The following is a 25402-nucleotide window of genomic DNA, read 5'->3' on the forward strand; positions in this document are numbered from 1 at the left end:
GTGTTTAATGCAGCTTATGTGGGTACCTCTTAAAAAAATCATAAAGTTAAAAAAAAATTACTGATTTGAACCATTTATTTTTATTGAAAGTTCGCTAAGGAATAGAAACCTACGTGTATATAGGCTACAGGATATTGTTACTGTTTATTTTTGTATGATTTGATTGAACTATGCTGTAATATTATTGTTGATGAATGTTGAGCAGGTAACCTAGGTAACGAATAGTGACAGTTTGCTGATAGATAATGTGGTTTTGACATTAATTTAATTATAATTGTGCAGTATGAATAGATTTAACATACAATGCAATTAAAGTAATTTATGGAATTCACTACCGGTACTATTTTATGTTAAATTAGAATTTAAAATATAAACAGTTGATTCTATTTTAGATTCGAATGAGACAATACAAATGAAATCTGTGCTTACAGGCTGTTGGACCGTGTGCAGTCAGAAGATCCAGCCTGGAAAGAAAGTGGTGCTGCATTTATCAGTTCTGTTACGCGGCTGTTAGAGAGGCTTCTTGACTATCGCAGTGTCATTCAGGGTGATGAAAACCGAGACAAACGAATGTCCTGCACTGTCAACTTGCTGGTACGTATGAAACATGCATTTATGAACTGATGAAAATGTGAAATAGAAAGTAATAAACGGTATTACGTAAATTGCACTTATTTTCTCAAGCATTTTGGCAGTCCCTATTAAACATTTATTGTAAAAAATTTGCATCTGACGAATTGAGTAAAGATTAGTGCAAGGAAAATCTTATGAACTTTAATGGGTGGGTGGATGTTGGAATACAATTATTCATGGCATCGTGAGTGTACATTAATCGAACAATGATACAATGATTTTACAATCATCTCAATCTATGGTAACATGTCACTTGCTTATTAAATAGGTTACTAGTTACTTAGAATATAATGTAGTTAGTCACTTAGCAAATAACGTACTACTAATACTACTAATTCAGTCATTAATGCATAACACACTAGAATAGTCACTTGTAAATAAGATGCTTAGTTTATTTTAAGAGATTCATTAATTATTTTGTAATCACACACTAGCAGGCAATTGATTTTCTTTCTTCTGAGTCTTGATGCTGCTTCTCTTCCAGTAGAGTCTCCAGAGACATGAAACAAGAGAGAACAGAAGGGCAGTACACAAGAATAAATGGTTAAAAACAATAAACACACAATCTGTTTTAAAATACACCCTACAATTGCGAGCAAAAGTGAAATTAACGTAAAGTCATACTTAACTTGATTAAGACCAGTAATATTTTTTTCTTTTTCTTCTTCCCACAACAAATACCTGTTTGCCTCCTTGCTCTGGGTTCACTGTAGCCTGTTGACTTACTGTTCTTGTTGTTGTTGTTTATTCCAACTAGGCTATTCCAAAATTCTCACTTTGCTGATGCCAGGAATGTCGAGGAACATATTATCATCTGAAGTTAAGCTATGAAATGCTTTCAATGGAAGACTTAATTCTCTGTAATGATCCTATAACAGTGCAAATAATACATATTGTATAAATTCTTCTTGACGATATGTTTTGTGATAAGTTTTGTCATTACTCTCATCTGGTTTCTGTTAAAATATATCAGTTTATCAGTTTTATTTTTACTTTATCTTTTGATGACTAGTTTTGCATGCTTATATAGAACCGGAACTATTTTTTAGCATAATGTATAGATGAAAAAGATTGAGTAATGAGTTCACTTCTAAAACACGAAAAATGAAGGAAAGATAAACGTCAACATATTATATAACATTGTGATAAAAGATGGCGAAATCTTTTCCATTCTCTTCTATAAATTCGATCCGTTTATTGCAATGTGGGTGCACTTCCAGAATTTCTACAAGAATGAAATTAACCGCAAGGAAATGTACCTGCGTTACATCTATAAGCTACACGATCTTCACCTACCTGCTGAGAACTACACAGAGGCAGGCTTCACAATGAAGTTATATGCAGACCAGTTGAGTTGGTCAGCTCGAACTCTAGTGTCTGACCCACACTACCCCGGCCAGCAGGAGTGGCAACGAAAAGAACAGCTCTACCATCAGATAATCAAGTACTTCGATAGTGGAAAGGTGAGTGTTATTATCCTTTTAAATAGTTACCCAACCCTGCAATTTCTTGCTTAAATTGCATTTCTTTATTTAATACTCGAATGCTGACTTTGTTGTAAAAGAACCTGCCCCTGGCAGAAATCTATGAATAAAGTGAATTAATTTTTACCTATAAAGGCTATTCAGAGAGGATTGCTTGGATTAAGCTTTCCCCACAATTATTTTGTTTACCACACATTTCACAGCATCTGCCCAGGATCAAATCCCGGCCTTTCAGAGGAACCTGCAGTGTCACTATAAGGTTATTAATATGATACATGGTCCACCCACTGTGGAGTAACGGTTAGCGCATGTGGTACTTGGGACAAGTTACCTTGTTGGGTTTTTTTACGGGTTTTATCTTAACCAATTTAAGCAGAATTACTGGATAACATTCAGCGTTGGATCTCAGACTCATTTTGCCATCATTAATTCACATGTCATCATCATCATCATCATCATCATCATCATCATCATCACCACCACTACCACCACCACCACCACCACCACCACCACCATCATCATCATCATCATCATCATCCACACCATAGCCCGAATTAAGATCATGGTGCAGCTTGCTGTACTTGTACTTCGGCTATCCAATCATTCACAGCACAGAATAGGAGTGGTAAGCACAATAAGCCTCAGGCTGCAGTGCAAACCTTTGGATCTCTCCTCCGTACAAGAAAAAAAAATGATATATAAATTTTATTATTCAGTAGTGAAGATCAATTGTGTGCGTTTGTTGCTTGTTGGGGCGTTTTAATCTTCAATGACTATCATCTCATTGTTTCATTATCAGCTCAATGATATATTTGGTACTACAGATAGATATCTTATTAAGAGGCAGAAGCTAGTCTTGGATTTAAGGATAACTTTCCATTTAATTTTATGAAATTTTGGAGTAAGGGTCATTATTAATCACAAGAAGAGTTCTGTCAGATCAACGTTATTTTCACAGTCTGCTTTTTACAGTAGGGCCTATAGAATCCGTACTGAGCTACAGCTGGACCCCTTTTCTAGTGTTTTTGTTAAATGAATGAATGTGTTCGTGATTTAAAAAAATAGGAGAACCCCAAAAACTTCAACTGCGATCGCCCGCCACAAGTGTCACTAAGGATTCTTCAATGGAAAATCCTAGCCCTGACTGTGACTCAAAACCAGACTGTTTGCGTGACAGGTTGAAGCTCTGACCACTCAACCACTGCAGGAATAAAGGTTGTCCATACTTTTAACTCATTAAACAGTTTATCCATTCACTGATATCAGAAAGATGGTACCTCAGTACTTCAGAATCATTATTATATGAATGCTAATCATTGCTATATATAAGTGCAATTTATAACACACAAAATTATTGTCACAAAAGAAGAGAAAAAAAAGTAAATTAGCATTACAACCAATGCTCTGCTTTACCTCTTATGTTTTATCATATTTGATTATCTACCATCCAGAAACAATATGATATAATTGAAATTTCAAAAACCAAATAAAATAAGAATATGGCAATAAAGAATCATTCCATTTAAGAGCTGTTTAAGAAGTACAAAGCCATTGTTAATAAATAACTTTTATTTTCATTTGTTCTGTAAATCACATGGATTGAAGCTTGTGTTGAAGTTTGATTGCTTATTCTTGTTTTTAATATAGCATTCATTATGTCCTTCCAACTTGATTCTATTCTGTATCCTTTTATCTCTACCTGATTCCATCTTCATACTTGTTATATGATTGCAGTGCTGGGAGAAGGGCATTCCTCTCTGCAAGGAGCTGGCCGAGTTGTATGAGCGACGACTTTTTGATTATGCAAAGTTGAGCCAAATACTCAGGACACAGGCTAAGTTCTTTGACAACATTTTGACTCAGTTGAGGCCTGAACCAGAATACTTCAGAGTTGGATTTTATGGGTTGAGCTTTCCCCTCTTTGTCAGGGTGAGTTTTATTTGCGTTATATGTCTTTAAACTCCATTCGACTTCTTGCTTTCCAGTGTAATCATTATTTGATTTACTATTATTTAAAGTTCTGCAGATGTAGAGGCGTTTTCTATCCATGACGAAGTCGTCATAACAAGAATGCATTTTGGTTATTCTAAATTCCTATTTTATGTGGGTTGGCTGCCAAAGCAGTCATATTCTGTTAATGTGCAAAGGATTATGACATCTTTACTCAAAAGTTTTGATATCAGGTACAAGTGGAATAAAATTATTGAGTGCTCAGACTCAGGATTTGTTTATAGTAATGCTTCTAATTAATCACCTATTTCAAGTGTAAATTATATGGCTATTGAATTCAAAGAATGGAAAAGTAATGCGGAGATTAATTTATGTTATACTTATAATGTTTCAACAATTATTTCTTTTATTGTTATTTTCTTTTGCATATGATGCAGTAATGTAGTGACTGGGACTGTATTTCCCCACTATCTTATAACATGGGCTAACAGTGAAAACTTACAATGTAATTATTCACAGAACAAGCTGTTTGTCTACCGTGGCCTGGAATATGAACGTATTGGAGCCTTCACTCAGCGTCTTCAGACGGAGTTCCCTTCTGCACAAATTCTCATGAAAAATACACCTCCAGATGATACCATCATCAACTCAGAGGGGCAATGTATCCTTCTGCATTATTATTTAACATTAAGACTTAGTGTTGTAGTTTTCTAATGCCGAACACTTTGCAATGAAGCATTTATCCTCTTGTACTCCAATATTTTTCGTAAATGATTTCCTTCAGGAGGATTAGACATCTGGCGAGGTGCTCCCAGTACATTTACAAAGATTTCCAACCACCCTAATTCTTAGCCTTTTGTGAGTATAGAAAATTGGTCATATGATTTTTCTAGGTTGTTAATGTTGGTTTACTGATTAGAAGAGATTCCGATTGGAATTTTTCCTTTCCTGAGAAAGAAAATACTTTCTGGAGGCAATAACTACCTGCAAAAAGGAAAAGGAATTCTATTCATTGAGGTTGTTACAATTGTTGGCTTGTGTTTGTATTGTATCTCTCAATGTTCAATCTAAATCCCATCTCATGAGACTTTACTAAAAGAGTAGTAGCCTAATGGATAAACTTCAAAAGAACATCTCAAACAGATCATTCTAGAGACAATAAACATCAGATTTCGAGAATCACAGTTACTCTAAAACGAAGAACAGACAAGAAATAAGAATAGCGTTATCCCAAACTGTTTACATATTACATGCCACTGGTAATAAATATTAATATCTTTTATGCTGAAATAAAAGCTGTTGAATTACGTTAAATAATCTGACTATTAGAAATAAATATCGTTGAAAATCTTCTATTATTGAGATATTCTAAGCTGAAAAATCATAGCAATAACATCAGAGTTCCAAAAAAAAAAAAAAAAAAAGACAAATAATATAAATTAGAAACATAATGAAGAAGTTAACAACAAATGGATACCATCTCATAAATCTATTATGGAATGATTGCATAGACTAAATTGGCAACAAAAGGAGTATCCCTACAACAAAGAGGTACACAGGTCTCATATTATAACATGAGAGCACTTTCGAGAGGGGCCGAAATGAAAGATTAGATTAGAACAGAAAAATATAACAGGTAATAAACGATGTAAAAACATAGAAGGCAATTTGAAAGAACATTAAAAAGTCAAGAAAGGAAGTATAGCTAGTTTAGACTAAATCTACATCACGATTATTTAGTAGCACATCTTCATAGAATAAACATTAAAGATTTACAACTCTGCACCATTTGTAATAACCCCCTTTCAATGGCAAGCTATCAGATCAGAGCAGAGCAAAGAATGATGGTCAGCCTTACTAAGCTCTACAGGGATGAAAGAAATATACTATAACATCCAGTGGCGGCTCCTTGGGGGAGGGAAGGGAGGAATGTCCTCCTCACATTTTTCTCCTTTTGAAAGTAAATACCAAATGAAATATATGCCTTGAAATTCGAGGAAGATTCGATCATTTTTAAGTTCATAGCTATAAGAAAACCTCGGTTGATCGATTTTAAACGATGCGCACTCATGTGCTACTAGAAGATGCGAGATTGTTTGTGTGGAGGAAAGTCAATCCATTCCTCCTTTACTGCAGTTAACATACATAGACAACAGCATGCTAGCTGCCAGAGGAAGAAGCAGAGTTTTAAAGCAAGTAAATGAACGGAGAGGGAGGAGATCCTCCTCTGAATCAGCGCATGGGCGGGAAATAGAAACTGGCTGGTTGTGCAGCAAAGCTCGCTACCGCTGCCATCTAATGATGCTGCATTCAACCAGACTATAACACATCTAGGTGGAGACACAATAAAAACAGTTTTAGCGCAAAGCTATGAAAGACACCATATAAACTTTTTTTTTTTAATTATAAATCAAAATATATTATTCATTGCACTTTATATAAGCTACTATTCATGATTTGAAACTTTCGAGGATATCTGAAAGTTGAAGTTGATTTATATAAAACAAAGAGGAAGTAGGCTAGTTCTAAGTTAGTATCGCAGGTCTTTTTGGCCTCTGAAATCCACTTCCATTCATTGTCTACTAGACAGGACAACAGCCAAGTTTTCAGTTTTGTACAAATATATTTGAAATTGAAGGTACTCCAAACTACATTATTTTTAACATAAAAAATTAATCGGCCACCGGCAGCTTTGAACAATAATGGTAGTATGACTTTACAAGAACCGACATTCTTCAAAAGCATGTGATACTGAACTTGTAAATTGTACATGTGGCAACACAGATCACGTGGGTGGGGGCAGTGTTCTCGCTTTCCTAACAGATTATTTCTCATTCCCATTTCCGTAAAACAGCTCCGGTTACGTGTTAGTAGTTGGTCTCTTCCAACACGTGTGATGCTGTAGTGTGCGTGAAAAATGCTGCGAGGTTGTGAAACAGATTATTGCTATACAAAAGGGAAGGCCAACCCTAACACTATCTGGTCTTACATGTATGCATGTAGGCTAATTTGTAGCATGTTTGTCTCAAGAATGTGTCATTTTGCACTGTTCACTTCTTTCCTCCTCTTAAGAAATATGCAGGAGCCACCACTGCTAACATCTCAAGTGAGCAATACTGGGAAGGGGAAATCCTCTTCTCATTATTGCTAATGTAGACATTGCTTTTGAAATATTTGAATTTATACTGGTACAAATTCTGTGAAAGAATGGTTCAATTTAATTTGATTTGTTCTTTCTAGGTGGTACGATTGTGGTACCGGTACTTGATCTTACTATATTTAGTGTTATAACTAATTCATAACAAATTACTGGTACACTATTAACCGAATGACCAGAATATTCTCTTTCTACACTTGAGATCTTCTTTCAAATTCTGGCATACCCACATGATATTTTTGGCTGACTAAAATGGTGTTGAGACAGTTTTTCTCGCAGTAATCTAATTTCCCTAGCCACAGTTCACACAGTCATTCATGTCATCATTTCAATACAACGTTTCGTCCAAATTTCTATGACCACATTTAAGTTCAGTGGAATAAGTCATAGCATTTTCGTCCAAGAGTAAATTTCGTCCAGAAATTTTTTAATCCACAAAAATTTAGTCCAATAAACATATTGTCTAATCGTGATTGATTTTGGATATTCAAATACTAGAAGCACATTTTAAACAGATGCCAACAATAGATTACCAAATAATGGAGAACTCAAAAATGGACAGGTGTTGCTAGGGAAATGCATACATTAGTTTTATTTAAAATTATCAGGTAATTAGCAGAATGTTAGTCCATTACTTTAAAAAGGTACAAACCACTGCCCATTAAAGACGGCTACTGTTATCAACACCATTCTTATAATAAGGATCGAACCAGGATATATTGGCGATGTGAGAATCAGTCAACCTGTAATGTAACCTGTAATGAAATTACGCAGCAACCCACAGAACCCCGAAGATGGAAATTAAAGAAGGAAATTACACTTTCTAAGAAATAGCTGTTCTTTGAAAAACTGAAAATAATTCTCATATTTTATTTCAGTGATTCTTTTATTGTAATAGGTACAGCTACGAAAATTTCAAGTAAATAAATTTGAACTAAATCAGGTAAGGACAAAATAGATATAAGACGAAATTTCACATAATGCTAAAATGACATGGACGAAAGATTTTTGGATAAAATTTGATGCAGGACAAACGTAAAATTAGGACCAAATTTCAAATTGACGAAAACGTAATGGACTAACATTCTACTAACCTAGGAAATAGCAATACAAAACTACAATGTTAATAGATTAACTCTGTTGGTTCCTTTCTGCACTTTTTGAAGTAAATATCCACGGATATCCCAGGAGAAGAATCTGTTGCCAAAGTATCCGAGTAGCTATACAAGCAGTAACAAAATGTAACAAATTCTTATGGTTAATGAAATCCGTAGATCTTTGGGTAATGTGATCAATCTGAGATTTAATTACGATTCATTAGTTTAAATAAAGCTAGAAATTTCTTAACCAAGTTTAGACATCCAAATCTGCAATGTGAAGCCAATATCTGAAGATAATCCATTATTCGTTGAAGCTGGTACAGATATCCCTGAGAAGATCGCAAGCTTCTATCAGGTGAATGATGTCCGAAGATTTCAACTAGACCGTCCAGTACATAAGGGGCCCGTCGATAAAGATAACGAGTTTAAGGTAATTTTCAGTGATAATGATGTTCGTAACATTGATCAAAATGTAGAATAATTTATCTGTTTATTTTTTACTTTATTATTATACAAAGCATTGTGATGTCACAAAAATTGTCTCAACTCGTTTTTACCATATAGTTCTTTTAAGTGCTATTTCAAATGTTATTAATTGTCATTTTAGTTATAAGTTTTTCTCACTTATGCGTTTTTTTAGACTCAATAAAAACGTATAAATTAAGTTTTACTGTACTTATGAGTGACACACACACATTCAATCAGTGCTCAGTCATCTAGTTCCATCTTCCTTCAACTACGACTTCCTTTGTTATCATGCGCTTGCTTATTGAAGATTTCTAATGACACAATAGTGAAAGGATGTGTGAAAAAATGTGTTATTAAACGAGAGATTGTTATAAACTCTTTTCAAAGTCGAATTATTCTTTTAATGTATATATATTCTAAAAACCAAATCAAAACTTATTCCCAAGACTTTTTTTTGGGTTTCATAGCAGGATTCTATATGATTCTATATGATCCTGGAAAATCTGAGCTTTATAGAAATCCTGTATGTAGATAGAAACTTTACAAATATACTTTCCAAAAATGTTAACTTTCCCAAGAGTTTCAATATATATATATATAAGCAATACCTGATAGCTGAAATATCAAAGTAATATTTATTATTATTATTATTATTATTATTATTATTATTATTATTATTATTATTATTATTATTATTATTATTATTATTACCATCGTCATCATTATTAATTTAGTTTAAATGTGACTTTCTTTTCAACAGAGTCTTTGGATAGAGCGAACAGTTCTGGTGACGTCCAGTTCTTTACCAGGAATTCTGCGATGGTTTGAAGTGGTAGAAAAGAGTGAGAAGGAGGTTGCCCCTGTACAGTATGCTTGTGAGACCATGGAGAGTGTGAATAAAGAACTGAGACAACTCATCAACCAGTACACACTGGACAGGAAGAGGAACATCAACCCTTTCAGTATGAGGTTGCAGGTAATTAAGAGGCACTTAGAGCCAGGTTTACAAGGAAATTGGAGTTCAGAACAGTTCCGTTTTCAGAAGAGATCATCTTTCCATCTTGCTCTAGAACTTCCAATATCTGTGGATCCATTAAATCTGCGGTTGAATAACAACTTTGACAGCTTCTTTTCATTTATATTATGTATTTATTATGATCTCTCTTTGTGTTTTAATAGTCTTATTTAAGTTATAAAGAAAATAGGCGGCTAAATATACATTTTTATGTTTTAATCTTCTGATTGTTTCCCGTCAGAACTCTGTTCCTGTTATAATTTATGATTTTTCAGGCAGTTATAATGTATCTCGTTGTAAATAATTCATTTTTTACGGAAATAAGACATTAGCTATTTTTCTTTATGTAGGGCATAATTGATGCAAATGTGATGGGTGGCATCTCCAAGTACCAGCAAGCTTTCTTCACATCTGAGTTCAGTAAACAACATCCAGAGTTCTCGGACCATGTGTACCGCCTCAAGACTCTCACGCTGGACCAGGTAATATCTAGAATTCCATGTTGAGAAGGAAAATTATTTTATAGTCACTCAAGGGACATGATATGTAAGATAGCTTTTCTTCAGTTTTAACCATTTAAATGGAATGTCTTTGTTGTATCTCTTACAGATCCAGATCCTAGAGAGTGGCTTGCACCTACATGGACAGTTGGCACCTTCTGGTGTGCAACCTCTTCATCGTCGACTGCAGGAACGCTTTACTCAGCTGAAGCAGGGCTTGCGGGATCTTGGTTCCCTCGCCAGCAGGAGTCGTGGCAAATCACAGTCTGATACCTCACAAGCTGCCAGCATTATCAAGTGAGTGTTGACACAACCTTCTTTCAATTGCATATGACTTTGTCATCTTAAAGTAATGTTCATCTCATATATTCATGTAACCACCACCACCACCATCTCTGCTGCCACCACCACCATCTCTGCTGCCACCACCACCTCTGCCTCCACTATCACTACTACCACCACTATCATTACCACCACTGCCACTCCCACCACCACCACCACCACCACCACCACCACCAGATCTCGATTATACGGAATTATTTACTTTATTTCATGTACTCTCTTAGCTGTCTACTTTTGTGTTGTTTGTTCTGTTTATGTATTTCATGTATATGCTTAAAACCTGATTGAGTGGAAGAGAAGGCCTTATGGCCTTAACTGTGCCAGGCAAAATGAAGCCACCAGGGGCGATTTCTCAGGGCATGCTATGCTTGTTGCGCAAGCCCAATATTTTCGTAGAATGTGTATTTCTCAAAATGGGATTACAAACATTAAAATTTATTTCGATTTTTGGAATACTGTATAGGCGTAATACCATCCGCAGGTTGCATACCGCAAGTATCGCAACGCTTGCTCGTTTCTCGGAGCTACAGGAAAGACGTAGAAATAGCGAGAATATGATGCACGCGCAAGTGCCTTCCTCCTTGGTCTGTCCTAGGCACACATGCTTCTGTTATGTGTTGTTTGAAGCTCTGGTCCGAGAGCTACACCAACGACTATTTAACGTTACACAGAGCAGTATTGACAGCAGGAATGTGTTGTGATTTGCGAGTGCAATGTAGCTGCTGCATGTATTAACCTATTAATTCTTAAACACTAATTTGAAGTATTGCAATGAGTTCGGAATTGTGTGTTATTGAAACCTTATTATTAAATCCATTTTCCCGAAGGACTATTCAAGAGAAGACAGACATCATAGAGAATATGTGCGCTCGTTCAGTGCAGCTCAATACAACAATATGCATTGGTTGGCAGGGTCGAAAAAAAACTAAATAAACTGTTTTGTTGGCCATGTTTGTTATCTCATATTGAACTTCTACATCTCATAAGCGAATATGATCCATGACTCATAATGATTTCATAATTATAAAATAAATTATTTATGTGGGTCTGATTATTTTTATTAATTATGAATTATTATATCCTCCCATCTTCCTCTATGAATAAAAGAGCAAGCCTAACTTTCGTGACTAGCATTCGCCCCTGGAAGCTACTGCTACTACTACTACTACTACTACTACTACTACTACTACTACTACTACTACCACTACTACTACCACTACTACCACCACTACTACCACCACTACTACCACTACTACCACTACCACCACCACCGCTACCACCGCCGCCGCTGCCGCCGCTGCTACTGCTGCTACTACTACTACTACTACTACTACTACTACTACTGATTTAAATATGATATTTACAGTACTCCACTACCTCCACTCCCCACCGAAAAGAAACAGTTGGTAGCCTCCAACAGTGAGACGCCAAGCAATCGGTCCTCAGCATCCAGTAGTAGTGCATATGGACATCTCTTGTTCAGTGCTGAAGAGCAGTGTACAGATGATGAGGACATCTACAGTAAACCAATGGTAGGTACTTTATTTGGTCTTATTATCTAAATTTACAATTCACCTTACAATATTATTTATATTCTTCATAGGCCATCCAACATTCTCATATAGGTAGTATTAATGTCCATCAGTGGTGGTTTCTATCGCTATGGAGAAAAAATGGAAGTGTAAGTACAACCTATATCAGTTATTCATAGATTTCAGAGACATATGACCAGGTTAAGAGAGAAGTGTTCCATAATATTCTTATTTAATTTGGTATTTCCAAGAAACTAGTTCGATTAATTAAAATGTGTTTCAGTAAAACGTACAATAGAGTCTGTATAGGCCAGTTTCTGTCTGACTCTTTTCCGATTCACTGCAGGCTAAAGCAAGGAGATCCACTATCACCTTTATTTTTTAACTTTGCTCTAAAATATGCCATTAGGAAAGTCCAGGAAAACAGAGAGGGTTTGGAATTGAACGGGTTACATGAGCTGCTTGTTTATGCCGATGACGTGAAAATGTTAGCAGAAAATCCACAAACTATCAAGGAAAACACGGGAATTCTACTTGAAACAAGTAATCGGATAGGTTTGGAAGGAAATCCCGAAAAAACTAAGTATATAATTATGTCTTGTGACCAGAACATAGCACGAAATGTAAATATAAAAATTGGAAATTTATCCTTTGAAAATGTGGAAAAATTCAACAGTAACAGATATAAATGATACATGGGAGGGCAGCAATGAACCTTCAGGTTCTTTAAAAGCCATTTGTAAGTAAGTACAATGTTGGGATATGAGCAAAATCTGAAATAACACCCATAGATTTTGAATTGTCGGCCATGAATGCAATGAGAATAGCCTTTCCAAGTGCTCAAGTGAAGGGCTGCTTTTTTCAATTTGCACAATCGATCTGGAGGAGAGTAGTCAACAAAGGACTCAATAGAAGCATACAACAATGAAGATGATTTGATTGTGAAATATCAGGTTCGACAGCTTGTGGTCCTGCCTTTCATACATTCTGATGACGTGATGGAAATATCTGTGAAACATTGTATGAAAACATCAGTGATGAATTCGAAATGATCACAAGTTACATCAAAAGAACCAATGTCAAGAGGGTCTACAAAGGAGAAAGATGACAAGCAACACCTCCATGCTTTCCGCCACTTACATGGAATGTTTACGAAATGGTGTTGAACAAATTTCGAAGAACAGTTAAAAGCATAGAGCAGTGACAGTTAATTAAAAAAAATATATTATAAACATCACATATCCAAATTTGTTATTCAAAATTGCATTATTTTGAAAATGCACTTGTAGACTCCTGACTATTAACTCTCAGGTTCCTTGGAGTCCTCGGACCACAGTTTAAGAATTGCTAGTATACCCTATAATGTACGACGAATAATAAACTACCACTGACGTACATTTACACATATCATACGTAACATAATGTTAACCTACGTTTTTGTAGGAGAATCCAATTTCTGCACAATAAAATAATTTTAAAAATTCTATCTTATATATTATATTTTAAAATTAATTACTTTCAGTTCAGTTTGGTGAAGGGAGGATAAGGGACATGAATAATCATATTGAAAGTTAAGATTTTCAGATTGAGATGATTATTGAATTTTGTTGGTAATTGTTGTACATAGATAACTTAACTTTATGTGATGGGTATTATGTTTGTATCTGTGTTTTATTTGAGTCTTTCTTAAAGTAAGGAATATGTGTGGTAGAAATTCAGTTCTCATGGTAAAAGAAGGAAAGGACCACTTAGCTCTTAATCCTGAAATTATGTAAGAAAGCAGACTATGAATGGATCCTGGATTTCCATATTATAGGTAGCATACTATTGTGGAACATGCATATCGTCATTGTTCCTGCAATAACTCCTATGTGACATATTTATCGATTTTCAGATTTTTGCTCTATTAAATAACTTAAATAGTGATGCAGTAAATAATAAATTCTCCTACTGCTATATGTAATTATATTTATTTCTTTCGAAAATGTAAGAATTCACAATCTCCTATGTACCACTGTCATAGAATGAATAAATGTGTTTTTTCTTTCTACTAAAAAATTTTATATTTTGCACATAAGGAGTTACTGCAGGAATAATGACAATAAAGAGTATATAAAAATCCTCGAAAATATGAAGAAAAAATACAGTTTTATATTAATAATAGTGGTTATAACTTTACGACAATTTTTTAATTGACTAAATTATTCATTAAACTGCCATGGTACATCAATGCTAGCACACTGGTCTTATAAACCAGTGGGTTCAGGTTGGAATCCCAGTGGTCCCATCTTGAATTTTTAACTTAAGCTGGGCAAGATTGTGGTCCATGCAACACAGAGGTTTTCTCTGAATACTGCGGTTTCCCTGTGACATCCCAACAATTCTGTGCTGTTTGGGTAAAGGAAGATAAGTAATAAAAATGAGTTTGTAGATAAATGAAAATTAAACTTGGAATCGTTACTGCAAATAATTTTCTACACAAATCAAGCACATCAACTGCTAGTATTCTTTTGATTTTTGCACACTCACTTGTATAATTTAAATTTATATTCATCTGGGGAACAAAATTTCAGGTCCACAAAAAAAAAAAAAAAAAAAAGACTTATACCCCTTTACCCAAATACCATAGAATTGTTCCTAATCATAATTCATTACGATGTAATGTGGATCCACTGCCTGTGGTGCACTCTGGATAATCTCTGACGAACCAAGTGGTCTATACCTCTTGGCACTAGCAATCTCTACGAGCTTCTTTCATTGAGTTGGGGTGAATAGTAGCAAGTTAAGGGCCCTGTCATTGTATGAAAATTATTCTTAAAATGGGAATTCTAAAAAATGCATAAAATAAAATCCTAACTTTTTAAATTTTCACGATCGGATAGTAAGTTAATTTACTTTCAGTTGGAAGACAATGAAAAATCTGCTCAGTTTGTTAGACCTACCTATATATTTAATCTCTATTTACGCAGATTTCAGTTGCATTAGTTCAATATTTGGTTTTCGATATATCCACAAAAGGCCTTTGTCTTCATGAAACTTGCGGACTATTCTTATACATGCAGATGTTGTATAGCAGCCAACATTTAGATGTATTTGACACAATACAACTTACAAGAGAACTGTCAGTCTTGTAAGAATATCACACACCAAAAATCAGGTGCGAGTTTCAACTGCAAGGTCCTGAGATCGAAGCTGCAATGTCGCCTGATAAAGCAGCCATGCAGCAGCAACTGGGGGGAGATGGTGCATACTGTGATACTGCTGAGTGACCTTTCAGGGGCGCACAAAAACTCCATGCTTTCTCCCTAGTGTTTTAATAGGAATTGCTATATCTCGATATCGGGAACTTGCAGTTTGATCTCGCAGCTAATTTTTGGTGTATGAACCTTCTATAAGATGTAGATTCTGTTAGGGAAATTTCAAGTCTGGTTTCGATATGAGTTCACTGACATTTCTCTTATTAGTATAACTATGTATTTGCACAGTTCGATTATGCAATGTTAGAGCCAGTATATTACACAAGTATGCTACAGTTCTATAGCTTATGGTATTAAAAATAATTTCATGAGTTACGAAAAACAATCCAAAAATTTAACGGGATGTCTCAACAGTGACTCAAATTTCTTAAAGCTGTTGGTCATATTCAGCTAGAATGCCTATTTATTTAAGTACTTTTGTTTTAAAAACATGTTTGAAAATTAATAACATAACCGAAAAGCTGAAGTGTGTAGTTTTATAGAGAATGAAGCAGAAATATGTGAAACTGTGTAACATTAGATTTGAATATAAAGTAAAACCTCGTCAATATGCTCCCTCTTATAACGTTATCCCGCTCATTGCACTGGACATTTTGTATAGATCTAATCTTGCATCATTTTACCCTCTTGTAATGCTTCAAAATCCTGCTTGTAGTGCTCTTTTCGGATCGGAAATGAGTAAAAAATTCCATACAAAATTCCGAAATTTATGTTTTAAAAGCATGGTGAAGAAATATGTTGCTTTGACTGTACTGAGGATCATTACAACGCAAGTGCAAGAAAGACACTTCACTCTTTGCCGTAAAAAAAAATCTTCGGTCAGCACTGTTGGAAGTTGCACTTACCGGTACTTTTCTTTGTAAGAAAGAATTTTAACACTCAAAAGTGTCCCTGTCAATATGTTCCTGTCCTTTCTGCAAAATTTAGTCAACTTTTGAATTCATGGAGTGTGCAGTAAGTTTGATAATGCAAAATGGCCAAGCAGAAATCTCTGTCTATAAGTGAAAATTACATCAAGCGGCGTATCAAATGAAGTTGTCTGTAGTTCCTTGAACCACATAGAAAATGTTATCATTCATAATAGCAGTACAAACACACAGTACACAACAATCAAAGATATATTTTTTTTCCTGTGAAATGGGCTCTTATTTGCATTTTGCACTGTAACTAATGCACAATATAATATGTTTCCTATGAAGTGGTGTCTAAATTGTTTTCCCCATTTCATAAATCATTTCCAATCTATAGCGCTGTCCCACTTAACACTTTAAAGCCACGGTCCCTTGACAATCATATTAACGGGGTTATACTGTAGTATCACAAAAATTTTTTCTTCCCTGACGACAAGGAACAAAATAAAAATATTAATCAGATGAAAGTTCAGGCACTGTGTATGAGAACTGAATTCTTTCGTTCTAGATTGTTTATTATGGTCTTGATAAGAAATTGAAATATGAGAAGCTGTTGTGAAATAAATCTGTCTGGGGCAATGTGGAATTTGTAAAGCTTGAGTGAATAGTCTTGTGTGTTGGGTTGTAATGGTGCTATTGGTGTGAAGGAGCTACTGGAACGGATGAATGGCAGCGTGCACTACCCTGGTAGTCACAGAGAGTCCCTTACTCTGCCCCCTCCTCCGCCAATTCCACAGAGAGAGACTAGGCCACGATCTGCTGGCTACCCCATGCCTGCCAACACCGACACATTGGCCAGGACGCCCACACGCGGAGGAAATGACTACTCCTCTCTGCCTGTCATGCGGTCTTCACGGCAAGTCACAACTCTTTTTTTACTTTTAGATGAACAAGGATTTTTGGTTAACTTATAAATGTCAGTGATCCTTGGAATATTTCTGCTTTCAAAAACAATAAATTCTAATCGAGTAATGCTTTACTAAGGATGAGTTCAACAACATGAGCAAATTTGGTATGTTTATCTACAACGATTGCCACCATCACCACCAGCATCACTGTCACTGCTGCCACGACCACCACCACCACCACCACTACCACTACCACTACCACTACCACCACCACCATCACCATCAACACTAACACCAATGCCACCACCACCACCACTACTAAAGTTGTAGCATTATATAGTTCTGTCACATTAAACACAAATGTTCCTGTTCCCTTCATGACCTTTTGGGTCTTGCAGTGTCTTGTCATTTCTAAGATATATAATGTGAAGACTTTTTGAACAGTTTATCATCGCTCACCTTACCAGTATTCTTATTTATAAGCAGTTTATTTGATACGAGAAGTTGTTTGATTTATATAATGTCTTTTGAATTGGCTCTCAATTTAAAATACTAAAACTAGAGATATGTCGTTTATGCAAAATATTACAGGTCTTGAAGATTAATGTAGATAAGGTGCATTTAATAAGAAAATACTATCAGAAATATTTGACAGTAGTATATTGAATAATAAAATATAGAGAATTCTGTAGTGAACACACTAAATTTTTTTTTTAATAGGCAGTAGGCAGTTTCTTTGAAGTCTCAGTTGCTTGCCTCTTGAACAAGGTTGAAGATTAGGTGGAATTGGTATCACTGTACAATGTTCTTATACGTTGTGTATCCTCAAAGAGTGATTATAGTAGATAGAGAACTTCTTCAGTGGTAATAATATGACTTAAAAAAAAATATTTATAAAGATAAGGCTGCGGATGATTTGATAAATTTTATTTAGTATACCTACTGTAATTAGTTCTGTTAATTGTTACGTAGTACGTACAATGAGAAAGTATGCGTTGTATATAGGAAGGGGAAAAGGAACTGGCCACCCTACCCCATTATCTCCTGGCCTAGTTGCCTCATGAGCGATGCCTTATTGGTGTTACTTATGAGGTTCAAACCGGTCTTCGGACAGTTGACTAAACAACAACATATATAGGAACATCCTTTTTTAGTTATTTAACAGCCTGTTTAGACCTTAATTTCAGACTAAAGACTGGTTCACAATAAACCGGGAACGGAAACGACAACGAGGACGAGAACGGAAATATTGTTAAAATAAATTAAGAGTCCACTGCAAGAATGATGGATGTCATTTGGAATACATTTTGCAGGAGAAGCAATTGAAAGTTTGAAATGCTTAGCGCTCAAAGCTTAACTGTGATTTTCCGATCATTACTGGACAATGACTATCAGTGTTAATGCCATATAACTCTCTATGTACATTCTATATGTCTTAAGCTATGCATTGACAGTCTTGGTTCATTTTCGAAAAGAAAGTGACATCCATCATTCTTGCAGTGGACTCTTCAAATGTATTTAAATGTTAGCATTCACAACAGTTAATTGTGAATGCTCACATTTAAATACGTTTATTTTAACAATATTTCCGTTCTCGTTGTCGTTTCCGTTCCAGGTTTATTGTGAACCAGCCTTAACCTTTCTCTCTTTCTCGTTGTCTTCCTTCTAATCACCACCTCCTCCTTTCCTATTTTTTTTCTTTTATCTACAAGTTTTTTCTTCATGTTACTCTCACATAATACGATTGTAGACCACTGTGATTATGCAAAACAACCGATTTCGAGATATTCACGAAAATACACGTTTTTAACTTCCTCGATAATGTAAAAGTAGTGTTTGGTATGATGTATGCCTTTCTGTGTCACAGACTGTTTGTTTGTCTGTCCATTTTCTGTCTGCTCGTTGTCTGTCTTTGTCTGTGCACAGCAATTTCTCCTAAAAATTTTGAACGGATTCTTTTCTTCATTATTTATAATTCAGTACATTTCTTGCAAATGTTAACATTTAATACGATCTAGTAAGTACTGTATAATAATGTGTTGTGTTACAGCGAGTGTCTCGATTCTGAAGGTAGCCCAATCCCTAGACCTCCCAAACCCACACACCAGCGATCCCACAGCAAACCATTTTCCTTCCCTTCCAATCCGTCTCCATCTGTCAACACTGGAAGCCCCCCAGATGGACAGCAGTTACGCAATTCGTGGTCGGAGTCCAGTGTGGAAGAGGCGCCCCCACTTCCTCCCCGAGGGCAGAGTGAGTATACAAATGGAATCGTTTCAGATTTGTTCTACTTGCTCACTCCGCGTGAGTGAGTGACTGATGAGTGAGTGAGTGAGTGAGTGATGCTTAGGATTTGAAGGCTGGTGTTTCTTTCTACAAGTTTTAACGATCTGGTGGAAGGCTTTAGATCTTTTCAAAGAGTCATCCTAGGTGATCTAGTGTTACTTTGTTTATCTCCAGACCAGTGGTTGGGAGGATCAGTGCTCTGCGACGTCATACCTCAGAGCATTCATGCTCTATTTTAAGAACATCGGCATTCAGAGCTCTGAGTGGCGAAAAATAGCTGATAAGTTACAGTGACGTCATATATACATTTCCGATAGTACTGATAGCATGGTAAATTAAGACAGATATTTTAATTCTTCAAAATTATTACATATTGACAGTAGAATTCCTATGGAAACCAAATGAAAATATTATAGAAACTAAGCAGCTTGTCTTTCAACCCGCCAATCATCTCGTTTGCGTTTGTCTTATTCATTGGCATGATATTCTGAATAATGATGCTTTAAATTTAACTTTTTTACATGCTGGAATACCTTAAACAATTTGTCATTGCCCCCATACTACTCTGTCATATATGAAACGTAATCAGAACCAACCAAAACTATAAAATTTTAAACATATCGCGAACAACAATCATAACTTTGACTGAACCAAACTAACGACTAATGTATATACCATGTAGTACACTGTAAACCACAACCGATCCTGAGCGAACTATGCCAGTTTGGTGCTATACTTTAGCTAATACGAATCAATATAATCAATATATTTTGATAGTAATTAATCTGAAACATCATGCGGGGTCTCCATTAGTCAATTGTAGGGAAGACCGAAGTTATTGTATATGAAACAACTCAAAGCACAGCAGCTGAATTTAAAACTACGTGATACTGTGAAAGGACTAGGTACAGTTGTATCGTGATGACACAATGTTAAATTAAAGCGAGACACTTAAATGATAAGTTCTCCCAAGCTATTCTGTCATCAATTGTATGCAGTATTAAAGCAGAAACATGAGTATGTTGAATCATTAATAAATGCATGACTTCGAAAATAATAAACACTAGACTACTGTGGTATTATTTGTCACGTAACTGTTATAAATTAAAATTCTTTGCTTTAAATATACTTCACTTTCATCTATCAACACCAACATGAACAACCTAACGCACTACAAATACCTTGAAAAATTGATGTGTGGGAACCACTGGCATGAACTACATATTATGAAAGATCTCTATGAACTCACGAGTGAAAACTACTAACATGAACTAGCCACCTTGAATGATCGCCGCAAACTGATGCGCGAAAATCACTGCATAAGACAGACTTAGTAGGCTTCAGAAGCCTTATTGCTGGGTGTATATTTTGTTCTGACTGCAATGGTGGCTTAGTGCTAATGCGCTAGGCTTATAAGGTAGGAAATTTGGTTTAAATTCTGTTCTACCCTGCAAGCACGTGGTCCAGGCAACTCTGGGGTTTTCTCCAGGTACTCCGGTTTCCCTGTGACATCCCCACAATGCTCCATCATCATAATTTGTTTATTATTTATTATGAGTGTAATGTAGATTCACCACCTGTGGTACACTCTAGATAGTCTCTGATGAACTAAGTGCTCTATGTTTCTCAGCACTAATGACATTATGAGCACTCTCGAGCCCTGCCATTGTGCCAGTGTAATTAGGCTGTTTGTGGACCTCACTTTATAGGAGTGGCCACCTATGTAGCTACATATTTGGTACAAAACAACAAAAATTCAAAATGGATATGAGTTAAGCTGAGACCAGTTAAAAAGAAACAGTGACTAGCAATGGCAGCTATTGCGGTTAGAATGTTGTTAACATAAAATACAATGGTAGCTGAAATTACTGATTTCTATGGAAGTCATTGACAAGTTCTATGATAAGAAACGTCGTATGAACTCTCACTTCGAATAAGTCAGTTAAGAACACGTTATAATTGTTTCCCATTCAAAAATGTAATATTTAAATTGATATTTTAACTATTATAACGGAGCCCCTCTATGACTAATATCCACCAGCCGCCACTCATGACTATTTGTCGTCTACTCGGCATTGGAAATAACTATCCAACCTTTTCAAGATTCCTGACTTAAATAAGTATCAGACACTGCTCCAGAAACATGCGTCCATAAAGCAGGAAACTTGGGCAAAGAAATTTCGCCTGGCATGCTTCCATTCAGGAACAGGGTTCTTTTACTGTAAATATAGTATATACTCTGTTCTATAGAAAGCTACTTTGAGAATTTCCTTTGCTCTTAAAAATCCATTGCTTTTGGCTAGGTTTGAACTCATGAACTTCAATGCCAATAGCAAGCATGTTAACTATTAGACAAACGAGAATGACTGTCTCCTCGCAGTAATTTTATGTAAAACACATCTCGAAGTTAAATTGATATAGCGTTCATTGTCTCAGTTATAATAATTTCTCATATTTGTGGTATAACCACAAATCGATCAGTCAACTATAACCATAATTTGATTAAATCTTGTTTCAACTAGAAGTAGTGATAGTGATTCTATTACTTTTATGGTGAAAATGTGCTAAATTACCCATATTGTAATAATGGTAAAATATGAGTGAAATAGAGTCTTGTTGATGTTACTATTAAATCACATTCGATTTTTCTGATATATTTATTATTAAATAAAGAGATTGAAGTCATATTTATCAGGTTACTGTAGTTACTGGCATTGGATTGAAAACTCTTTAGTCTTAATGATGGATACCTATGTATTTCCTGATTGCCAACATGGATGGCGATACAATGAGTGATTCTATTGATGAAAACATACCCCCCTTGATTATTCGTATAAATTATCTTTGACATTGTGACTATAATAAGTATGACTGTTATTGGTTTACATTGTGTGACTTTCCATATTGTAGTTTTATCAGGGGTGGCTCGTCCATAAGAGCTGCGGAGCTGCAGCACTCCCTACTTTGACAGGAAAATAAAAATACCTATTTATTTTAATTTGTAGAAGAATTGTTACAACTTTTATTGGTAAATTGCTTAATATTTCATCTGGCCGGGAATATGTACTATTATCTTATGCATAATCTCTTTGTGCGTCAACTGTACTGGAATTGACACTGCATTCAAAGCGTCTTGGGATCTGCAGGGTGGGACAGCTCATAGTGAGTGTTTCTTGCACGGTCAGGAGGTAGAGAGGTGAAGGGAGGCAGAGGTAAACTGCCGCTATTTATAACCAATGACGTTATATAGTTACCTTTAAAACCCGTATTTCGCTGCAGTGACTTGCAGAACCAGGCCACAAGGGAAGATCTTTCCTCCCCTCACACATCGCTATTTTAGTGCTACATCAAATGGATTCTGTATTCCCTTGAAATTAAATGGCAAAATTTTTATTTTCTCTTCATATACTTATTGTTGTAGAATCTTATCGAGTTAATATAACGAAATTAATATTCTCTTTTGCCTTATTATTATGTATATAGTCAGCCTCCAGCAGAACCTAACATTTGCCTTAACTCAAAATGATTGCACGAGTAGAATCCTTTTGATATAGCATGTAAAATACAAAAGAGACTTCTTTTCCAGTTTCAGAAAATTGTTGACCATCAGTATATCCGAATGTTGCTCTGGTGTGACATCTTAGTACCAGTACCATAACTTAACCAGTGCAAATGTGCAAGCATGAGTGTGTGTGAATTACAGAATATTAATTATATTTTTCTCAACTTTCACTTGCAGACAAGACTGATGTGAATTTAGAGGGTCGTCCGTTACCCAACTTAAATCTTAGGCTTCATCCAGCCGAAATAGTGGATATGTAAGGAAGTTTAACAATTAAATTTACGCTAAGCATTTGTGGTTACGTGGATGTGAACAAAAAAAAAAAAAAATGCTGTATTTTGTTTTCCTTGCCTCCTCTTCGGTGGTGATCCTGCATAGACTAGGAGTGGTGTGACAGATTTAGGACATCCCCTAAAAATTAAAAAGCACGAAACTTCGCAGTCTCACCTGAAAAATGTTGTTTCATTGGCTATGTTAGGAAAAACTAATATTGCTGCGCAATTAAGTGAAGCGAACAGAACAAACATTCTCAAACATAACGAAGAAGTGAGAAAAAATCGTGAAATTATTAAAAAAAATATATTGATTGTATCAAATTTTGTGTGGCCAATATGAACTTCCCCGTAGTGGACATGATGAAAAAATGATTCGAAGAACCCTGGTGTATTTAGTGGGTTGCTACAGTTCATGAGTAATCTAAACGAGCCTCTCAAAAATCATTTGGAACATGCCACTGTTTAAAGGTAATTCTAAAACAATTTAGAATGTACTGGTAGATTGCATGTTGAGTGTCTGCCGATCTGAAATTCATTCAGACTGAAATCGATAGTATTAGTTTTTTTTTTTTTAAGCGATTATGGCAAATGATGTTACAGACGTCTCCCAACTAAGTCAGAAAGTTTTGGTTTTTGTGATATGTAGTGCATTTATTTTGTCCTATACTTATTAGTAATGGTATCAAGAAGTGAAATTTGTATCTACCAAAATCTACTGCAGCTCCCCCAATCCAGAAGTTCACGAGCCGCCAATGAGTTTTATCATCGTGTATTCCTTGATTTTTGGAACTTTGAAGTAACTTAAACCGAAGGCTAAAAGTTTTTAAATGTTTCATGTTTCACGTATTAAATACAGTTACCTTTGTATCCACTTCTCTTCTTTAGATAGCATAGGAAACTAATTCTGTGCGGAGTTTTACTTCGTAAAACTTAAAAAAAATTTCAGTTTTCTAAAATTTTATTTTTCCATTCAATAATCAAATTATTATTTATTCGTTCATTGTCTTCAGAAATGAAGGACTAAATTTGAGGTAAAACGCAGTTCTATTAATTATTAACTAATGAAGAATAAGTAATTGCTTACTGGAAGTAAAAATAAATGCCTTCTTGTTGAATTGTCACCTATAATCTCCCTCCACATAACTTGCTCAATTAATCCTTTACAAAATATTCTAACACTCATGACTAAATTATTTCTCTGATTTATAATTTATGTTTTTAGAAACATAAGTGTTGTTACGTTCTTTGTGACAGTGAAATGAAAATATTGCATAATATACGCAATGAAATTAGGTTTGGAAAAAAGTACTTCTTACCTCGTGTTTTTATTTTAGCTCTATATTTTCTTTCACAGCTCCTGACAAGCGGAACACCAATCTATTTATTGACACCAGCCAGACTCCACCTGCACCTCCAAAACGATTGGTGAAGAAGGTAACAAACTCTTTGATTTATGTATTTCCTGTAAGTAAGTAAGATATTCCATGGTAACACAAGTGTATTGTTTTCAATAATAATGCACATTTTTATGTTCGAAAATGTATGCTATTGTTTTCAATTTCCATGGATAAGGTAAAGCTGATTAAGTTACCATTAAAAAGTAATATTTTTATACAACATAAATTAGGAATTATAGATGTGCTATTGTAATAAAATATGGATGCAAAGTAATCACAGAAGATTGGAGGCCATTTAGATTGAGTTTTCATAAATATAAACTTTACGTTGTACATTTAAAAAGTTTACACTCGAAGCTTTTACGCAATGTTTTATTGGAATTAGTGCTCTGGCGAATTACATAAGGCATAGATGTAAGTACCATTTCTCACTAGCAAGACTAAAATGAAAATAAGATTACTGATGCAATAAATAATTAAATCGAGAAATTTATTATGCAGTATTATTTCATTAATCACGTACTCTGATACCAAAACATCAGAGCAAATACACCATAGCTGCTTATAGATTAACAACAAACTTTGATTGCTTGGCATCCCATCTATATAAAAATATAACATTTCAAATAACCGTAATGCACTCTTCATAATATCATATCCGTCATGAACAGATAGTTCTACGAAA

The 25402-nt window shown here is 35.2% G+C and overlaps 1 protein-coding gene across 1 annotated transcript in view; it reads left to right on the top strand.

The window, feature by feature from the left end:
• The window catches only part of spg (dedicator of cytokinesis spg), a 657455-nt gene that overhangs the window by 628706 nt on the left and 3347 nt on the right, over nt 1-25402 (top strand). Inside the window, exons 25-37 of the mRNA XM_069848787.1 lie at nt 432-594; nt 1854-2096; nt 3852-4046; nt 4587-4728; nt 8582-8754; nt 9553-9768; nt 10158-10289; nt 10417-10604; nt 12016-12181; nt 16997-17251; nt 17354-17523; nt 19248-19450; nt 24675-24754. Of these exons, the coding sequence (XP_069704888.1) occupies nt 432-594; nt 1854-2096; nt 3852-4046; nt 4587-4728; nt 8582-8754; nt 9553-9768; nt 10158-10289; nt 10417-10604; nt 12016-12181; nt 16997-17251; nt 17354-17523; nt 19248-19450; nt 24675-24754 (2326 nt within the window). The remainder of the gene's footprint in view (nt 1-431; nt 595-1853; nt 2097-3851; nt 4047-4586; nt 4729-8581; nt 8755-9552; nt 9769-10157; nt 10290-10416; nt 10605-12015; nt 12182-16996; nt 17252-17353; nt 17524-19247; nt 19451-24674; nt 24755-25402) is intronic.

Source organism: Periplaneta americana, chromosome 15 (assembly GCF_040183065.1).
Source record: "Periplaneta americana isolate PAMFEO1 chromosome 15, P.americana_PAMFEO1_priV1, whole genome shotgun sequence".
Taxonomy (NCBI): domain Eukaryota; kingdom Metazoa; phylum Arthropoda; class Insecta; order Blattodea; family Blattidae; genus Periplaneta; species Periplaneta americana.